The 19,209-nt window shown below is 43.6% G+C and overlaps 1 protein-coding gene across 2 annotated transcripts in view; it reads left to right on the top strand.

Moving 5' to 3' along the window:
- ADAMTSL3 (ADAMTS like 3) overlaps positions 1–19,209 on the top strand; it is a 754,066-nt gene that overhangs the window by 706,127 nt on the left and 28,730 nt on the right. Inside the window, exons 24-25 of one of the 2 annotated variants that reach the window (XM_073618575.1) lie at positions 13,206–13,388; positions 17,393–17,509. In XM_073618575.1, the coding sequence (XP_073474676.1) occupies positions 13,206–13,388; positions 17,393–17,509 (300 nt within the window). The remainder of the gene's footprint in view (positions 1–13,205; positions 13,389–17,392; positions 17,510–19,209) is intronic. The other variant, XM_073618577.1, reaches the window with a different exon arrangement.

The raw sequence follows: 19,209 nt of genomic DNA, 5'->3' as shown, positions 1-19,209 counted from the left end.
GTTCTTTGCCATGAGGCACCATGTTGAACTTCCAGTGACCAGTATGACCTGCTACCCATTCACACCTAAGACCTTGTAACACTAAAGAGTCACATGATACCGGGGTGGGAAAATGGCTAATTGGGCCCAATTTGGACATTTTCACTTAGGGGTGCACTGACTTTTGTTGTCAGTGGTTTAGACATTAATGGCTGTGTGTTGAGTTATTTTGAGGGGACAGCAAAGTTACACTGTTATACAAGCTGTACACTCACTACTTTACATTTTAGCAAAGTGTCATTTCTTCAGTGTTGTCACATGAAAAGATATAATAAAATATTTACAAAAATGTGAGAGGTGTACTCACTTTTGTGAGATACTGTATATATATATATATACACACACACACATATAATACATGTTTGTTGACCACAAGACCCAGATTTGTGCACTTTACAGCCTATAGGAAGTGTATATTATTTTATTTTACAACCGTAATCCCTCACAATGATGACCTTTTGTCTTCTCTCAGAGGTAATCATTCTAGGAAGCACTTAAGAGATTGATAAATCAGGGGGAAATTCTACAAATATCACAACACAGCTGCATCCCCTCTTCCCTTCCCGCCAGAAATCTCTTGATCCCCTTGGTATATTTTTTGTTTTGTTTTCTGGTTTGGTTATAACATTTATCCAGCTTTCTTGTTGAAAGTCACCATCCATTGGATCCACGTTGCAGAAGCTGGGATATATTTACAACATTTGAGGCTTGATTTGTGTTTCATTTTTACAGCCAAATGCTTTTCAGTCAACACATGTGGTATAAATATCAATAGCGTCTCTACTCCAAGTTGCTCTTGGATAAGATTTACGGCATTCATAAAAGGGACCTTTTGTTTTCTGTGTTAAAAAATACGCATATATCTCAGAAACCACAAACTCATATAAAAACTTTTAAATAGTGATTTCTCAGGAAAAAACTATATGAGAGTTTACACTTTTCATTTTTTTTTTTTTATTGATTGGACTGAATAAGGAAAGGCAAGTCACTGGAGGGGCAGAAAGCACAGAGGTGTGTATTGGTATGGTGGCAGCATATGCTGAGGCATGTGTAAGTCCTGTTAGTGGTAGAGTTAGCAAGCACAGAGGCAGGCATTGGTGCAGTGGCAAGTAAAGTGGAGGACTGTGGGAGAGTTGGGTGAAAATGGGGGTTGATATATAGGTGTGAAGTGGGAGGGGGGATGGGGGACAGCTGCGGGGGGTAAAAGCAGGGGAGTTGTATCATAAAGATACAAGCATCAGGCATATAAATAAGTGGTTTAATGTTCAAGGAAAATAAACACTAGCGGCGCTGAAACAGTAGGTGGCTCAGTCCATATATTAAAACACTGATCGAACTCTGAACTCTGATCAACCCTCGGACATTAATTGCAAGTATTCTTCTTCCCCAATTCTACCTTGCTTCTTTGTGGCTGTATATTGTCGTTCTCTCTTTGCAACATCTTTTTTCTGCAAATATTTTATTTGCACCAACTTTGACCTTTTCATATTAAACCCTTATGTTGAAAAGTGTTAACCTTGTCTCTGCAAGCTATAAACGAATCTGCCTCTTGAAGAGCGCTCCTGTTGTAGAGTAAGGCCTCTAAGCAGACCTGTCTTTGGTGGCAGTGTGTGTTGCAGACGCTTATTCTAAAATCATAATTGGTATCGCTAAATTGATGGAATTCCTGACCCTTCCTAAACAAACGTCAGTGGTGGCAGTTAAAGGGTTAATTGCGTAATTAGCACAGTGACAATTGCTCTCAGGCTGCTGGTACCTAGATTGTGGTCCCGCAAGCTGGAAAATCTTTCTGCTGGGCGCAGCTGAGAGTGGCATTGTTACGTAAGTGACAGCGTGGTGTGAGGTTGGCCGGTCCTACGTCGAGAGTTAGCGAGGAGGGCAGAGATCTGACACACCTGTGTTCGTCACACCGGGTATCACCATTACTGATACCATCTAGGAGCAGTGAGTGATACACGAGCCTTGATGAATTCTTTTGGTTTATGCCTATATGAATTTTACCATTTCTAAGTGTAATTCTTGGGGGGGGGGGGGTATTTTGGGAATAAATTACTTACCAAACAGAATTATGCTATGAGATTGTTTGTCTCATATATATACCACCACTGCAGAGATTGCCACCCCCAGTGAGAGCACTGAAGAGGAGGTTTATATCCCAAAGGAGTAGTCTGGCTGTGGATCTGCTGATGGGAGGAGGCCCTCTTTTAAATCATCATTTTTACATTCTCAAGGTGCATTCCCTTCTGACTTCTGGTGAGTTTAAAGCGGAGTTCCGTCCACCGCTGCAAAAATTTCCATCAGCTGTCGGGTGCATACCGCCTCCATTGCGAGTAAGGGAACCCTACTGCGCATGCGCGAGGCTCCGCTCCTCTCTGCTACTGGCCCGGCGGCCGGGGAAGGAGGAGGGAGGAGGAGGGAGCCCGGGCAGTGACGTCAATACCCACGGCTGAGGTTCCCAAAAATGGGAACAGGGTACCTGTGAAAGACAGGTATACTGCCCCCCCTCCCCCCCGAAAGGTACCAAAAGTCCTCCAGTCCCCGTATTAATTTTGTTGCCCTTCTCTGGACTCTCTCCAGCTCCAGCACAACCTTCCTGAGGACCTGTGACCAGAGCTGAATGGAATACTCAAGATGTGGCCAAACCAGAGTTTTTTAAAGTAGCATAATTATAGTTTGATCTCTGGAGTATACCCCCTTTTTTATGCAAGTCTGCTGGCTTTGTTTGCTGCAGCTTGACATTGCACGGTAGGTCTGTCTTCTAACAGGACCCCCAGATCTTTCTCTATCCTTGATTTCCCCAGAGGTTCTCCCCCTAGTGAGTAGTTTGCGTTTATATTTTTAGCCCCCAAGTGCATTACCTTACATTTTTCAACATTAAAACTAGGGTTGTCCCGATACCACTTTTTTAGGACCTAGTACAAGTACCGATGCTTTTTTTCAAGTACTCGCCGATACCGATTACCGATACTTTTTTTTTAATGTCACGTGACAGTGTTTTTTTTTTTTACAATGCTTTCTTTTTTTTCTTTTTTTTTAGGGGGGGGGGGGAGGCGGTGGATGGTGTCTGTGTGTTTTTTATTTACATTTTTATTATTTTTTGCAATAATATTTTTTTTTTATTATTTATTGCAATACTGTGTTTTTTTTTTTTAATCAGCCCTGTTGGGGGGCTTTGGTAAGATATCAGGGGTCTTAACAGACCCCTGATATCTCCCCCTTGAGACAGAGAAAGAGACCAAGGATAGAGATTTCCTAGTCCTTTGACATCGTAATCACAGGAGGTTACAATGTTTCAGTTATGTGAATGGACAGAGTCAGCTGACTCTGTCCATACAGAAAAAGAAGAGTACATGGAGAGGGACAGCAGCAGAACGGAGGGGGACAGAAGCAGAACGGAGGGGGCATGGAGGAAGAACGGAGGGGGACAGAAGGAGAACGGAGGTGGACAGAAGCAAAATGGAGGGGGCATGGAGGAAGAACGGAGGGGTGACAGAAGCAGAATGGAGGGGGCATGGAGGAAGAACGGAGGGGGCATGGTGGAAGAATGGAGGGGGACAGCAGAACGGCATGGAGGAGGATGTGGTAACAGTCAGCAGTGATCGTGTGTGGGAGAGTTACAAGCACCGATCACCGCTGTATAAATTTCACTAAAGCAGCTGAAAGCTGCTGAGGGAGAAGTTTGTAACTCCCCCACGCACCGATCACTGCTGACTGTCCAGGTATCGGGTGAAGCATCGGGAGCATTTGCCTGAGTACAAGTACTCGGGCAAATGCTCGGTAACGGTGCCAATACTGATACCAGTATCGGTATCGGGACAACCCTAATTAAAACTCATTTGTCATGTAGTTGCCCACCTCATTATTTTATTCAGGACTTGTAAAATTTCTATATTCTGATGTGAAGTTATTGCCCTGCTTATTTTTGTGTTGTCTGCAGATGTCTGAGTACACTTTTATCACCACCCTTTTGACACGCCCCTGTAACCAGTTTTCTATCCAAGAACAAACCCTATGGTTTATGCCTACAGACCTCAGTTTGTAGATTAAGTGTTTACCCTGCAAATAATCCCTTTCAGTGCAGTTAAGAGTATCCCTAGACATAACACTGTGAATAAAAGTGTATCTAAACCAAAAAAACAAAAATGTAATATACAGCGGGTAAAATAAGTATTGAACACATTTTTCTAGGTAAATATGTTTCTAAAGGTGCTTTTGACATTACATTTTTACCACATGTCGCTAACAACCCATGCAAGCTATACATACAAAAAAACCCCAAAACAAATAAGTTCAGAAATAAGTTATGTGCAACAAAATGGAATGACACAGGAAAAAAGTATTGAACACGCTAACTGATATGTATTTAATACTTCAAGATGCCTCCTGTATGGAGAAACTAGTCACATGCATTGCCAATTTTGGCACATTCTTCCACACAATCTTTAAATCTTGGTTCCGTGGGCCTCTTCTATGAACTCTTTGATCTATAGTTCTTACCATAGATTTTCTATTGGATTCAAGTCAGGCGATTCTTTCTTTAAACCAGTTGTGAGTTTCCTTGGCTTTGCATTTGGGATCATTGTCTTGCTGAAATGTCTACCCTCATTTAATCTTAATCATCCTCTTACATGGCAGCAGATTTTTATCAAGAATGTCTTGGTACATTTTTCCATTCATCCTTCCTTCAATGATATGAAGTTTTCTAGCATCGTATTCTGAAAAACAGCCCCACACCAGGATGTTCTCACCTCCAAACTTCACTGTTGGTATGGGGGTGTTTTTTGGGGTGATGTGCAGTACCATTTGACCTCTAAACATGGTGTGAATTATGGCATCCAAAGAGTTCAATTTTGGTCTCATCTGACCAGACTCAGTATTTCACAGGCTTGTCTAAATATTGTGCAGCAAACATTATAGGAGCTTCAACTTGCGTTTTCCTCAGCAAAGGTTTTGCGTGGTGAGCATGCATACAGGCCAAGGTGGTTGAGTGCATTGCTTATTGTTTTCTTTGAAACAATTGTACCTGCTAATTCCAGGTCTTTCTGAAGCTCTTCACAAGTGGTCCTTGACTCTTTTTTTTTTTTTAAATATATTTTTATTAAGATTTTTGAGACAAACAACAAACAACACAATAACACATGGCTGCTACAGTGCATCAAGACTGCGTCAGATTAAATAGAGCATATGATAGAACATATGACAGCGTGAGTTGCCAGGTTAATTAACAGCAATCAGGGTATGTATATGGTTCTCCTCAGAAGGAATTAATTAGTTAGATACCATAATGAATTATGCCTGAGATTTCAGATATCTAAGCCTAGAAGCATAGTATTTTAATCAGTACATTAACCTGAGGACTATTGTGAATCTGTGTTCATTGTGAAATATTCAGAACCTCCATCCATTTACACCAGACCCTGTCGAATTTCAAAGGACAACCTCTGTTAGCGTATGTGTCTTTGTATAGCGGGAGGTTCTCATTGACCAAACGTTTCCACTGTGTGATTGATGGGGGGTTAGGTTTTTTCCACTGTATTGCGATGCACTTCCTGGCATAGAAAAGTAATAAACTGGTCAACGTGCGTTTGGCTATGGTTGGAACAATATTTTCTAGTAAACCTAGTATACATATCTCCATCAGCGGTGGTAAATTAGTTGAAGCCACCTTGTTAGTCAAGTTGAGTACCTCTCCCCAATATTGCTGTATTTTTGGGCAGCGCCAGAAGATGTGTGCGAAATCTCCTGGGGATAGACCACATCTCCAGCATTCCGAAGAATGCTGGGGGTTCATCAAATGTAGTCTATGTGGGGTAAAGTAAGCCCTATGAACAATTTTAAATTGTACTACTCTGTCTCTTATGGAAACAAGTGACCTGAAGGGGAAATCCCAGACGTCATCCCAGTCATCATTATCCAACGCAGGAATGTCGCGTTGCCAACGGGACCAGAGCCCTTCCAGAGGTGGCAGGGACACAAACATCAGGTGCGCGTACAGAGATGATGTAGGCTTCTCAGCGCAGCCGGATCTGAGCGTCTTCTCCAGCTCGAATTGAGCCAGGATGCAAGATGCGTGGGGAAATTGAGCCGCAAATGCGTGTGCTAGTTGAAAATAACGGAACTGGTAGTGTTTCGGAAGATTGTACATTGAAGATAACTGGGCAAAAGAAAGCAATGAGGTCTGTGACACCACTTGTGAAATTAATTTAATACCATATTTAGTCCATGCCTGGGGTCTGTGAGCTTAAAGATATGTGGTAAATTGGGGTTTGACCATAGCGGAGCTTTGGGAGAAAGTTCTGAGCGGTTGTATTTACCAATACTAAGACCTATTCGCCATGCTAGCAGAGTAGTGTGCATGGAGGGGGTAAGTGGGTGCAGGGCGCGTGGACCTCTGTGAATTAAAAACTGTAGGGTCTCCCAGGAACCCACCACCGTAGCCTCCAGGGCTGAGGCCGCGTTAGTTTTGTCAGGGACCAACCACCAGACCACTGTCACTAATTGAGAGGCCAGGAAATATTTGTGGCAGTCTGGGAAAGCCATGCCTCCCTGTGATGTGGGCCTCATCAAGGTAGACAGTTTATATCTGGGTGGGGTGGGGCCCCACAAGAAGTCAGAAAATTTTTGGTTAAGTTTGGTGAAGAATGATTTGGGGATCCACTGTGGGGAGTGGCGAAAGAGGTAAGTAAATTTGGGGATGATTTTCATTTTAAGGAGATTAACTCTACCCCAAACCGATAAGGGTAGATTGCTCCATGATTTGAGTTTAAGTTTCATATCTCCCACCACTGGGTCAAGGTTCAGTTTAATGAAATCTTGGGCATGGGCAGAGATCTGGACCCCGAGATACTTGAAGGTGTCTACCCATCTCAACGGGCTGTCAGGGGGAGAGGTGTTTTTTGCTTCCTGGTCTATGGGGAATAGGGTGGATTTTGACCAATTGACCCGAAGACCCGTCACCTCAGAGAATGTGTCTAGGACCGATAATGCACCCTGGAGCGACGGACCAGCATCTGCGAGAAAAAGGACCATATCATCAGCGTACAGGGCTACCCTCTCCTCCAGCAGGCCAATACGCAGCCCCTTAATGTGGGGCGATGTACGTAGGACTTCAGCAACTGGCTCAATGGCTATGGCAAACAAGGCCGGAGAGAGGGGGCAGCCCTGCCTAGTTCCCCTAAACAATTTGAAGGGAGATGATAATTTGGAGCCAAGTCGAATCGAAGAGGTGGGGCACTTGTAGATCACCTGTAACCACGCAATGAATTTTAATGGGAAGCCCATTCTTCGGAGGGTCTCCCACAGAAAGGGCCATTCCACTGTATCAAAGGCCTTTTCTATGTCCAATAGCGCTATGGCCCTTGTCCCCGAATTTTTATGCTGGGTATGGATGTTTGTGAAAAGTCTCCTGAGATTTACGTCAGTGGACCTCTTGGGCATAAAACCTGTTTGGTCGTAATCAATTACTGATGGCAACAATGGATAGAGACGGGAGGCTAGCAGTTTGGTTAAGATTTTAAGATCGTTGTTTAACAGTGCGATCGGTCTGTAAGATGCACATAGTTCCGGGTCTTTGGGGGGCTTGTGTATTAAGGTAAGGTATGCCTGGTGCATTGATGGAGGTAAGTCACCCTTAGACAGGCAAGTAGTATACAGCTGGGCCAGAATGGGTGCCAACAGATCGCAGTGAGTTCGATAGAAATCTATGGGAAGTCCGTCTGGCCCTGGTGCCTTACCGGTGGGGAAAGAGCGGATAACGTTTAAAACTTCTAATGTCGTAAAAGGCTGGATCAGTGCGCTCTCTCTCCGCGTCCGAGAGCCAACCAAGTACCAGCGGATCTAAGAGATCTTGTAGTGACTCTGGTCGGAAATCGGAGGGAAGAGAGGAGGCATAGAGCCTTCCGTAGAAGGCACTGAACATCTCCAATATGTCAGATTGGGACGTCACTGTCTCTCCATCTGAGGAACGCAGGCTAGAGACTACTGTGAGTGGATGGTCATGTTGAGCCAACATAGCCAAAAAATGACCGATTTTGTCACCCTGCTCAAAGAACCGTTGTCTACCTGTATGTATAGTATGTCTAGTCTAGTGACCTCCGACATATGTATGTTCAATGCACTCTGAGCTGCATTTAGCGAGTCAAAATGAGAAGGCGAGGGGTCTGCACTAAACACCGCAGCCTGATCATCAACTGACTGTTGAAGTAACTGAGTTTGTTGGCTTTGCTGTTTCTTGACACTAGCAATGGTGGAAATGTATAGGCCTCTGGCATAGGCTTTGAATGTGTCCCAAACTATTTGCGGAGATGAAGAGTCCTTATTATGATCCCAAAAATCAACCAACCCGGGCGGAATAATATCCGCCACCTCGGGGTGGGAGATCCACCGTGCCCCCAGCCTCCACAAAGCCGCATCACGGGATGCAGACGAGCGGAATTCCACAACCAGAGGGCTGTGATCAGATAATCCACTAGGGAGATATGAGGCTTCCACTACGTCCGCCAAAAGCGATGGGTTGGAGAAGGCCAAGTCAATTCTTGAGGCAGTCTTGTGGGAAGCCGAGAAGCACGAACAGGCCCTAAGGGCAGGATGTCTCCATCTCCAAATCTCCTCCAATTCCACTGCCCGCGACCAGTAAAGTAAGTCAGAGTTATGTGTCTTAGGAGGGACAGGTCTATCCATGTCTGGGGAGATAATAGCATTAAAATCTCCCATTACTAAGAGTTTCCCGGGACAAAAGGGGGCCGCCCTTTCCCGGACTGCGTAGAGAAGGTCTGGAGAGAAGGGTGGAGGGACATACAGATTCACAACAATATATCTCTGAGACCAATGTCTAAACACCAAGATTGCAAATTTACCCTGGGGGTCCGTGCATACCTCCTCAATTGTACATGGAAATTTTTTTGCAATTAGAATTGAGACCCCCCTTGAATATGAGGAGTATGTTGCATGAACGGACCTCTGTATCCAGGGTTTTTTAAGGGTCAGAACCTTGCTGCCTGTAAGATGAGTTTCTTGTAAAAGTATAATGTGAGGGGAGTGGAGTTTAAGGTACTTGGTTAGTAGCGCACGTTTAAATTTGGAATTTAGGCCTCTGACGTTCCATGAAAGGACAGTGAACGTATCAGTTAGGGAGGTAGCCATCTGAAGTAAGGAAACCAAGGCAGAGCAGTATAACTGGGGGGGGCTTATGGGGGAGCAACTCACAGACAGCAAGGACCCCAAGTCGAACCACCTTGGGGCAGTAACAAATGACCACTGCAGCAACCTTCTATAACCTAAAATTAAACAAAATAAACTAAAACATAAAATGCCCAAGCACAGGGTGCTTATCCTACTAATTCCCATCTCCTCTCCCGGAAAGGGAAAAATATAACCCAGGGAGGAGAATTGGGAATAGTTTTACCCAAAAAACAAAAAAACTACTAACTGTAGATGTACCCCTAAGTAGGGTTATCACACTGCAATACTCTTACTGCAGATCAGTCCGTGATTCCTTGATCCATTTATAGTTGATAACAAAGTCCCAAAAACAACAAAAAGGAAAAGAAAAAAGAAAAAATGGGAACTTATTTCACCCTCCTTAAAAAGATGGGGTGATAGACCTTCTTCGATTAGGAGCTAATGGAGGAGGTATGTGGGAGGGGTACGTGAACATGGGTGTGAGTGGTGATCTCTGGATCAAAGAGGGGGGGGATCCTAAGAAAATGAGAGCGCCTGTGGGTTGATCTCCGTTCAGTGATCAAAAGGACAAAATCAAAAACAATGAGAAAAAGGAAAACAAAAAAGTCTGTATGGGTGCCGCTGGAGCTCCTCTAACAGGAGGCGCTAGCATTAGGTTCAACATCCCAGTGTACCCCGTATAAATTTAGGATATTGTTGGGGTATTGTAATGCAGGAGAGGGTGGGAGCTGAAAATAAATTGTGTTGGGAGACCAGAGGGGACGAATATGGGGGTCCTTATATGGAGGTAGGATATGTAGCTGGGTCTCACAAATCATAAAGCCGTAGATGTTCCAGTTGCTGATATGACCCTAGTGGGTATCCAACCATGCCGCGGCGGCCTCGGGGGTATCAAAGAAGCGGGTGGAGTCACCATCAGTGATCCTCAATCTGCTGGGGTATAGAAGGCCAAAACGTATTCCCTTCTCTCGAAGTCGGCGTCTGACATCTGTGAAGGATTTGCGGCGCTGCTGCACCTCTTGTGAGAAATCAGGAAAGAAGGACAGTCTAGTATTCTCATACTTGATTTCCGGCATGGAACGGGCCGCCGCCAGGATACGGTCCCGGTCCCGGTAATTTAGCAAGCATAGGAGGAAGGGGCGTGGAGGAGCCCCGGGTCTCGGAGGGAGCGGCGGGACTCTATGGGCTCTTTCGACCACAAAAGTGGGTGGCATGTTGCTCAGATTAAACAAGGTAGACAATAGCTGTTCAGTAAACTCCGCCGGTTTGGAGCCCTCAACTCTCTCAGGTAAACCAATTATAAGAATGTTGTTGCGCCTAAGGCGATTTTCGGTATCAATGGCTCGTTCCTGTAGCGCCTTCACCTGAAGTTGCAAGGCCCTCACCTCTCTGGAATCCGTCCGGATCGCATCCTCCACTGTGGAGACCCTGTCTTCTTCTTCGGATATACGTGATCGAAATTTATCCATGTCATGATGAATGAGACTTACATCTACTGTTAGGAAATCTATCTTGGTAGTAAGGGTTTCTTTGCATGCTGTGATGGCTGCCAGGATCTCTGCTCCCGTTGGGGACTCCTTGGTCCCCGACTCCGCCACCGCCTGTGCGTTCGCCGCCATCGTAGCCGTCTGTTGGCGCCCGGACGACACGGCCACCGAAGTAGCGGTGTGGGAAACCTTTTTTTTCGGGTGTGTACAGCGGGTCCTGGGTGGGCCCATCCGCAGTGTGTTCTGCTCTGAGGGGCGGCTTATAGACTATGGGGGAGGGCAGGAAGGCACCAGGAAGCACAGGGAGCGGGATAGAGGGTGCACAGGGCTGGGGCCCACTGTAAAGGCAGTCCTTGCTGGATGATATTTTAGTGCAAGCAGCACAACCTCTATGGGGCACAGTACCTCAGTGTGGAAGGTGGGCCAGGCACCACAGGCCTCCGGATAGCAGCAGGTCCCTGGCTCTCAGAATTCCCTCTGGCAGGTCCGCCTTGGTCTCCACACAGCCTCGCAGCTCCCGGGAGCCGCCGCCAAAGGCGCGGAGGTAGGTGCCGCCCCCCGCTCCGCCGACCGCGGCACTCGAGCCCGGGGATGCCCGAGGATCTGTAGGCCGCAAGATGGCGGCGGCCGCGGCGTCCGGGAACCCCCAGAGAGGAGCTGTCCTCCGGCCCTCAGTGCTAGGAAGTCTCCCCCAGGAACCACCGTCGTGGAGACAGGGGGATTGGCCGCTCCTCGCTCCCCGATCTCGGCGCCTCAGCCCGGACACGTCGGAGGCCTCACAGGCCTCAAGATGGCGGCGGCCGTTGCTGTGTGGAGCCGGCCGCAGCCGAGTATAGCTGGTCAGCGCGACCCAGCTCCACAATTTTCCCCGGGTCTAGTGCGGGTGATGTCCCGTATTAAGTGGGGGAGAGTACTGGGGCTCTGAATGGTTTTTCCCGGTCAGGATGGCAACGGATTTTGTCAGGATTGTTGGAGCTCCACGGCAACACGTCTGGTGCGCTCTACATCCGGACACGCCCCCGGTCCTTGACTCTTGGACAACTCTTTGACTGGAACATTCAGAAGTTTAGAAACCCTTCTGTAACCAATGCCATCATTATGTTTTTCAACAGCTTGTAAAGGTCATGAGAGAGCTTTTTGCTTTTACCCATCATGAGATGTTTCTTGTGTGACACCTTGGTAATGAGACGCCTTTTTATAGGCCATCGGTTGAGACTGGACCAGCTGATATTAAAATACTTGTAAAGTCAGAAGGTTTTTCATCTCAATGCATTTATAATTTATAAATGCAACTGTGACAGACCTAGCCGGGAGAGAGACTTTTGGAGGGGACTGAATGCTAGCCTCTTGCCGATCGATCATGGGCCCTGGCATTTGGGGGAATGGGGCTCTTTGTGAGCTGTGTGCCTGGGGACCCTTGAGGTGGTATTACTGTGGATTCGGGTCCTGGTCCCCCAGGACACACAGACTCTGGGGACCCTGGATTTGCCATATTAGAAATAGTGGCTGATTCATAATGCTGGGACAAATACTGTTAGAAGATGCTGATGTCAATTCCAGCCACCTGTCTGTCTGTTGCCTGCTAGAATGTGTATTGTAAATAAGTCTCTAGTATGGGATCTAAGAGTCATTAGATCCCCATTGTTGTTTGTGTTAATTAACTCTGCTATTATGATAATGTTGATTGGGTTTTCTGAGCTACAAGACGACCAGTCTGGCCTAAAGGTCATGTCTGAGTCATCTAGGCTGTCTAAAGGGATTAGTTAATTAGCCCATGTTAATTAGGTTTCTGGTCACAGGTGTATGTTCAGAGTAATATGAGCAGGAGGTATACACCTCCTCTTTTGCTGTATAAAAGAGCCTGTAATTTTCAATAAAAGAGATTCCTGGTTGAACTTACATACAGCCTGCCTGGTGTTTGTTCTGAGCTACACAACTGGATTAGAACGGCACATAGCTGTAGTTCTAGTCCCGGAGCATCGGATGACTGAACCATCAGATGTTGCTATCTGCAGTCTGATTCTATAGCCGCAGAGGAGTGTCGGGAGAGTGGAACCGAGCGAGCAGGGGCTCGTTACAGCAACAATTTAGAAATTGGATGAAGGTTTAGTGTTGGGAAATACTTTTTGATAGATAAGTAATGCATTTTATATACAACTATATAGATCAGGCCAAAATGAGGGACAAATGTGGAAGAAAGAGGGACAGAGGAACTTTGTTCCAAATCAGAGACAGTCCCTTGAAATCGGGGACAGTTGGGAGGTATGGATAAATGGAACAAAAACTATATGGGCGCATTTACACCTACATGTGCGATACTACGCATGCATTACAGCACATGAAACAATGTCAATCTAGCCTGTGTACAACCAAAGAATTGGCTGAAAAGCATGACATACTACCTTATGTATTTGAACGACCATTGCAAACAGAGTTTTCATTTTTTGTATTGTGATATAGATGATATCATGGCTATTTTTTTTTTTTGTTTCTTAATAGGGTTACCTAATCCCAAATTAACCTGGATGAGAAAAGACCACTCCTTGCCAAACAATTCATTTGTGCTTTCAAATGGTTCCCTGCTGCTAACAAACATCAGCTCTGAAAATGAAGGGATTTACATTTGCACTGCAACAAATGTACTTGGAAGAACAGTAGCAATGACTGGTCTACACTTATCTGGTTAGTATCAAAATTTGTAGCTGCATTCTTTTGTTATGACCTAGCTTGTGGTGAACTTTTATAATCCTATCAGTTTTTACAGCATTCCTGGGATATAATAGCTCTAGGTTGGGCCTTTAATTTTCTAAATGCCTCTTTTTAATGAAATAAAAAAAAAAAAAAAAACTCGCTTTGGATTACTTTCTAAATTATAGCCTTCGGTTGCGCATGTGGTCTGAACATGACGTCTTTCTGGTGTCTGTGTTCCAGCTCATTATATTGGAGCTGTATTGCCGTTTACATGTAAAGGTAACAGCATGCTAGCCATGTCTTTTAAAGTCATACATATTTTTTTGGTAAAGATTTTGCTTTTTTTCTGATATTTTTCTTTTTTTTTTTCTTGCAAATGTTAAAGCTGGAGAAGTCATTTTTCTAGAGATGATTTTTACAGTGGTTACCACAAAGTTACATCATAGCTGCCATTATAAGCACTGCTAAACAAGAACACTTTGGTTTAATTGCTTTTATGTCATACATCTCAATGGCAAGTATCTAATGGCACAAATAATAAAACCAATATTTATGATACAATAAACTCCTACCTGCCCTACTAGTAAGTGACTTGTTTTGTCTGGAATCCTATTCTTCTGATTTACAAAGCTGTCTGAAGCAACAACTATTCTCGAGGAACACAGAAAAGGTTCATACCTTTCCTATCTGTAGGAAAGAGAATGGAAAGACACCTGGATTATTTGCTGTGGTCACCTATGAGCAATTCCTTAAAGTGGAAGGGAAGCCTAACTATGTCTATTCTTAAAAATGCCTAACCTGAAGAAAAATGATCTGTATACTTACCTATTTTTAATCTGGTTTGGTCCAGTCCGGTCATGTGATCCCGCAGCTTCAGCTCGCCTTCTGTCAGTGAGCAGCTGCTGCAGGGGAGAGGATGGAGCACCAACAATGACTGGGCTATTGGAACCTATGAGTCACAGCTCCTGGAATTCAGAGCCATTGTCAAGTGCTCTCTTAAGGCCCATACACACAATCAGACTTTTTGACAACAAACATGCAAATTACCTGTTTTAAGGCAACATCCGACCGTGCGTACACTCCATCGGAAAAACTTTTTCGTTTTTCATCGGACAAATGTTGGCTGTGCGAACAGACAAACTTTCCTGCAACAAAAGTCATACGTCGGCTAGTCCGATCGTGTGTCCACAAATCTTGGACTTTAGTCCAAAGTACAAACACGCATGCTCAGAACCAATACAAAAGATCAGACAACAATACAGAAGTTGTCCAAAGGGTGTCGGTAATGAGCTGAAAAACCACGTGATTTGGTGAAAGTTGGCTGAAAAAGTCCTGCCGTGTGTATGCATACCAAGTTCACGGCCAACGCCCTTTGGACAGAAATCCACGGAAAAGTTTGTTTGAAGTCCGATCGTGTGTACAAGGCTTTACACTGTGCTGCAGGATCAGGTGGTCGGACTGGAGCAGAGTAAAAATAAGTAGTATTCAGATCTTTTTTTACAGGTTAATAATGATAGGTAGGAGAAGGGGGAGGGAACATTTTTAAGATGTACCATTTGTAGCCATCTTAAAATAGGGAATTCCATCATGTTAAATTAATAGCAAACAGCAGCATCACTTACAGATCGGAAATGACATCACATCTGGCTGAGAGCCATCTTAAGAAAGGGCAAACCTTCTCACCTTAATGTTATACAATGTCTCACAAAAGTGAGTATACCCCTCACATTTTTGTAAATATTTTATTATCTCTTTTCATGTGACAGCACTTAAGAAATGACTCTTTGCTACAATGTAAAGTAGTGAGTGTACAGCTTGTATAACAGTGTAAATTTGCTGTCCCCTCAAAATAACTCAACACACAGCCATTAATGTCTAAACCGCTGGCAACAAAAGTGAGTACACCCCTAAGTGAAAATGTCCAAATTGGGCCCAATTAGCCATTTCCCCTCCCCGGTGTCATGTGACTCATTAGTTTTACAAGGTCTCAGGTGTGAATGGGGAGCAGGTGTGTTAAATTTGGTGTTATTGCTCTCACTCTCTCATACTGGTCACTGGAAGTTCAACATGGCACCTCATGGCAAAGAACTCTCTAAAGGATCTGAAAAAAAGAATTGTTGCTCTACATAAAGATGGCCTAGGCTATAAGAAGATTGCCAAGACCCTGAAACTGAGCTGCAGCATGGTGGCCAAGACCATACAGCAGTTTAACAGGATAGGTTCCACTCAAAACAGGCCTCACCATGGTCGACCAAAGAAGTTGAGTGCCTGTGCTCAGCATCATATCCAGAGGTTGTCTTTGGGAAATAGATGTATGAGTGCTGCCAGCAGTGCTCAGACCATAAGCCGCACACTGCATCAAATTGGTCTGCATTGCTGTCGTCGCAGAAGGAAGCCTCTTCTAAAGATGATGCACAAGAAAGCTCGCAAAAAGTTTGCTGAAGACAAGCAGACTAAGGACATGAATTACCGGAACCATGTCCCGTGGTCTGATGAGACCAAGATAAACTTATTTGGTTCAGATGGTGTCAAGCGTGTGTGGTGGAAACCAGGTGAGGGTACTGGGCAGCTACAGTTCATTGAGGGAACCATGAATCGAAACATGTACTGTTACATACTGAAGCAGAGCATGATCCCCTACCTTCAGAGACTGGGCTGCAGGGCAATATTCCAACATGATAACGACCCCAAACTCACCTCGAAGATAACCACTGCCTTGCTAAAGAAGCTGAGATTAAAGGTGATGGACTGGCGAAGCATGTCTCCAGACCTAAACCCTATTGAGTATCTGTAGGGCATCCTCAAACGGAAGGTGGAGGAGTGCAAGGTCTCTAACATCCACCAGCCCCATGATGTCATCATGAAGGAGTGGAAGAGGACTCCAGTGGCAACCTGTGAAGCTCTGGTGAACTCTATGCCCAAGAGGGTTAAGGCAGTGCTGGAAAATAATGGTGGCCACACAAAATATTGACACTTTGGGCCCAAATTGGACATTTTCACTGGACTCACTTTTGTTGTCAGCGGTGTAGACATTAATGGCTGTGTGTTGAGTTATTTTGAGGGGACAGCAAATTTACACTGTTATACAAGCTGTACACTCACTACTTTACATTGTAGCAAAATGTCATTTCTTCAGTGTTGTCACATGAAAAGATATAATAGAATATTTACAAAAATGTAAGGGGTGTACTCACTTTTGTGAGATACTGTATATGTAACTGGCAAAGCAAATGCAAAAAAGTGAAAAACATTGCAATCAAGGTGTTTAAACCATATAAGATTCCCATGATGTGATGCTGGCTAAAGGGAGATATATTGTAAAAGAATAAACAAACATATTAAAATGTACAACATATTGAAGCGTCATCTGAAAGGAGAAGCAACCTCTAAAATGGCGGCGTACCTAATGAAAAACTTGAAAAGCCCTCACAATAAACTAAAATTAAAACAAAAATGTATAGAAAAATAATCTCACAACAAAAATGAAGATTAATAATAAAGAATATATTAAAGAAAATATACAGAATAATTTATTAATCCCAAAGGAAATCAGGAAAAAAAGGTGATTAGTGGGAATACTACCCTGGGAAAATAGAGGTACACAATTAATATTAAAAATAAAAATGAAGTTTAAAAAATTGAATATCTGGGCTATATAGCACACATGCTCATACATCACACTACAACATCTCTATAAGACATTACAATAAATATACATGGATGGGTGAAAAATCAAACAAACCTAAATAATAAAGGAGAGTCTCAAAAGTATTAAAATGGTTAAGTTAGATGCAAACAACCTATCAGAAAGGTTATGTAAAAAGGACAATTTGACTCCGAAAAAAATAAGAAAATCAAATGTTCATAAAATGAAAAATTTCAAACTAAATTCTACTGGTGTATTGCCAACTTTAGCCATTTCTAATTATAAGGCCCAGGGCCATAGAATTCTTCTGACTATATCCAATTTATATATCTTGATTTTTTTCCTGTAGGTCAAAAAGCATACAATTCTACTGAAGAGCTTTCCAGGAAAGGCAAAAGGCGAGTTCTCATGGCGTCTTCAGTGGGCACTAGCGTTTCTGGTAAAGCGGGGGACCTCCTACGTATCGGTAAATCTTTTTTGCTGCATAAAACATCTTTGTGCAAGTACAAAAAAATTATTTTTCCTTTTGACATAATGATAAGAGTTTAGGAGGCTTCATAATGACTTTAGGAAAATGTATTTTATATTTTAAGATCAAAGATATTTAAATTGATGATTTATATGTTTGTTTTCACTATTTTATGAAAAAATATTATTCATATAAACATTTAAAGTGTAACTATGGGTAAAATAAAAAAGGCATATTTGATGCAGTCTTTCAGTAGCAATAAATGCACAGCAATTTTGCTATCCTATGGTTAGGGTAGTCTAAAGCTGGGTATAAACGCACTTTATTTTTTTTTTTGTTTTTCTTTAACCCGTGGGTTGAACAAATAAAAAACTGACAGATCCCTCCATCTACACAAGTGATGTTTATGCAGGGATCCCTTCCACTGTGCTATTTTATTCTGACATGGGGGACTCCCCCCGCCAGAATACACTGATCAGCACTGCAGCTATTGGCTGCAAGTGGTGATCGAATGCTGGTTTTCCAGCAAATTTATTCGACAGAAGGTGGTCTGTCGAATACCAGCTTCTGTTGAACAGACGAGTACACACAGACCAACAGTCGGTATGTGTGTACCTGGCTTTGGATGGATGTATAGTTTAAATGGACTCCAAAGAGTTACTCAACTTTTGTTGGAAAAAAAAAAACATCCCCTTCTGTGTGATCAATGTACATTGCAAGGATTGCATTGGAAGTTTGTTAAAACTTTGTTGTGGATTCCAACCTTTTGTTATCCTGAAGAAATAGCTGTTTGCCTCCATGTGAAAAGAGGGTGTGAATGGGCGTGAGTTATAGTTATAGTTATTGATCAGCTGCTGCACAGGCAGGGTTCTAATGAGGAAAGTGACAAGGCCTGAATCCCCTTAGTCGAGAATAACTCTTTGGGAGTATCTCAACAAAACTGAAATGCTTAATGTGAGGATGGCCAAAATCTGTTTTGTCTTAGTGCTGACTTCTGGGAAAATCAGTGAGCCAATCACTTAAGCAGGAAATTATATTTCTGGGGGGTGTTCTGTACACCATCCGTGTACAGAGTGCCTCCAGGTAGCCATATTGCATTGCATTTTACAGAAAATTACAGTGCTGCAGGTTGGAAAGGTAATTTTTTAATAATGTTATATTACAATATGGTTGGCGTCGCAATTGTATATGCTATATTGTTTTTTTTTTTACCATGAGTGGAGTTACCCTTTAACCACTTCAATACTAGGCACTTAGACACCTTCCCGCCCAGGCCAATTTTCAGCTTTCAGCGCTGTGGCAATTTGAATGACAACACTGTACCCAAACAAATTATTTTATCATTTTGTTCCCACAAATAGAGCTTTCTTTTGGTGGTATTTGATCACCTCTGCGGTTTTTATTTTTTGCGCAACAAATAAAAAAAGACCGAAAATTTTTAAAAATACAAGTTTTTCTTTGTTTCTGTTAAAATTTTTTGTAAATAAGTAAGTTTTCTTCTTCAATGATGGGCACTGATATGGCTGCACTGACAGGCACTGATACGGCGGCACTGATGGGCACCGATGAGGTGGCACCAATGAGGTGTCACTGATGAGGTGGCACTGATGGGCAATGATGATGGGCACTGATAGGCGGCACTGATGGGCACTGATAGGTGGGACTGATGGGCACTGATAGGTGGCACTGGTATGTGG

Source organism: Aquarana catesbeiana, linkage group LG03 (genome assembly GCF_042186555.1).
Source record: "Aquarana catesbeiana isolate 2022-GZ linkage group LG03, ASM4218655v1, whole genome shotgun sequence".
Taxonomy (NCBI): Eukaryota; Metazoa; Chordata; class Amphibia; order Anura; family Ranidae; genus Aquarana; species Aquarana catesbeiana.
Note: the sequence above shows the minus strand (reverse complement) of the source record. Positions and strands in the feature narration are given on the sequence as shown.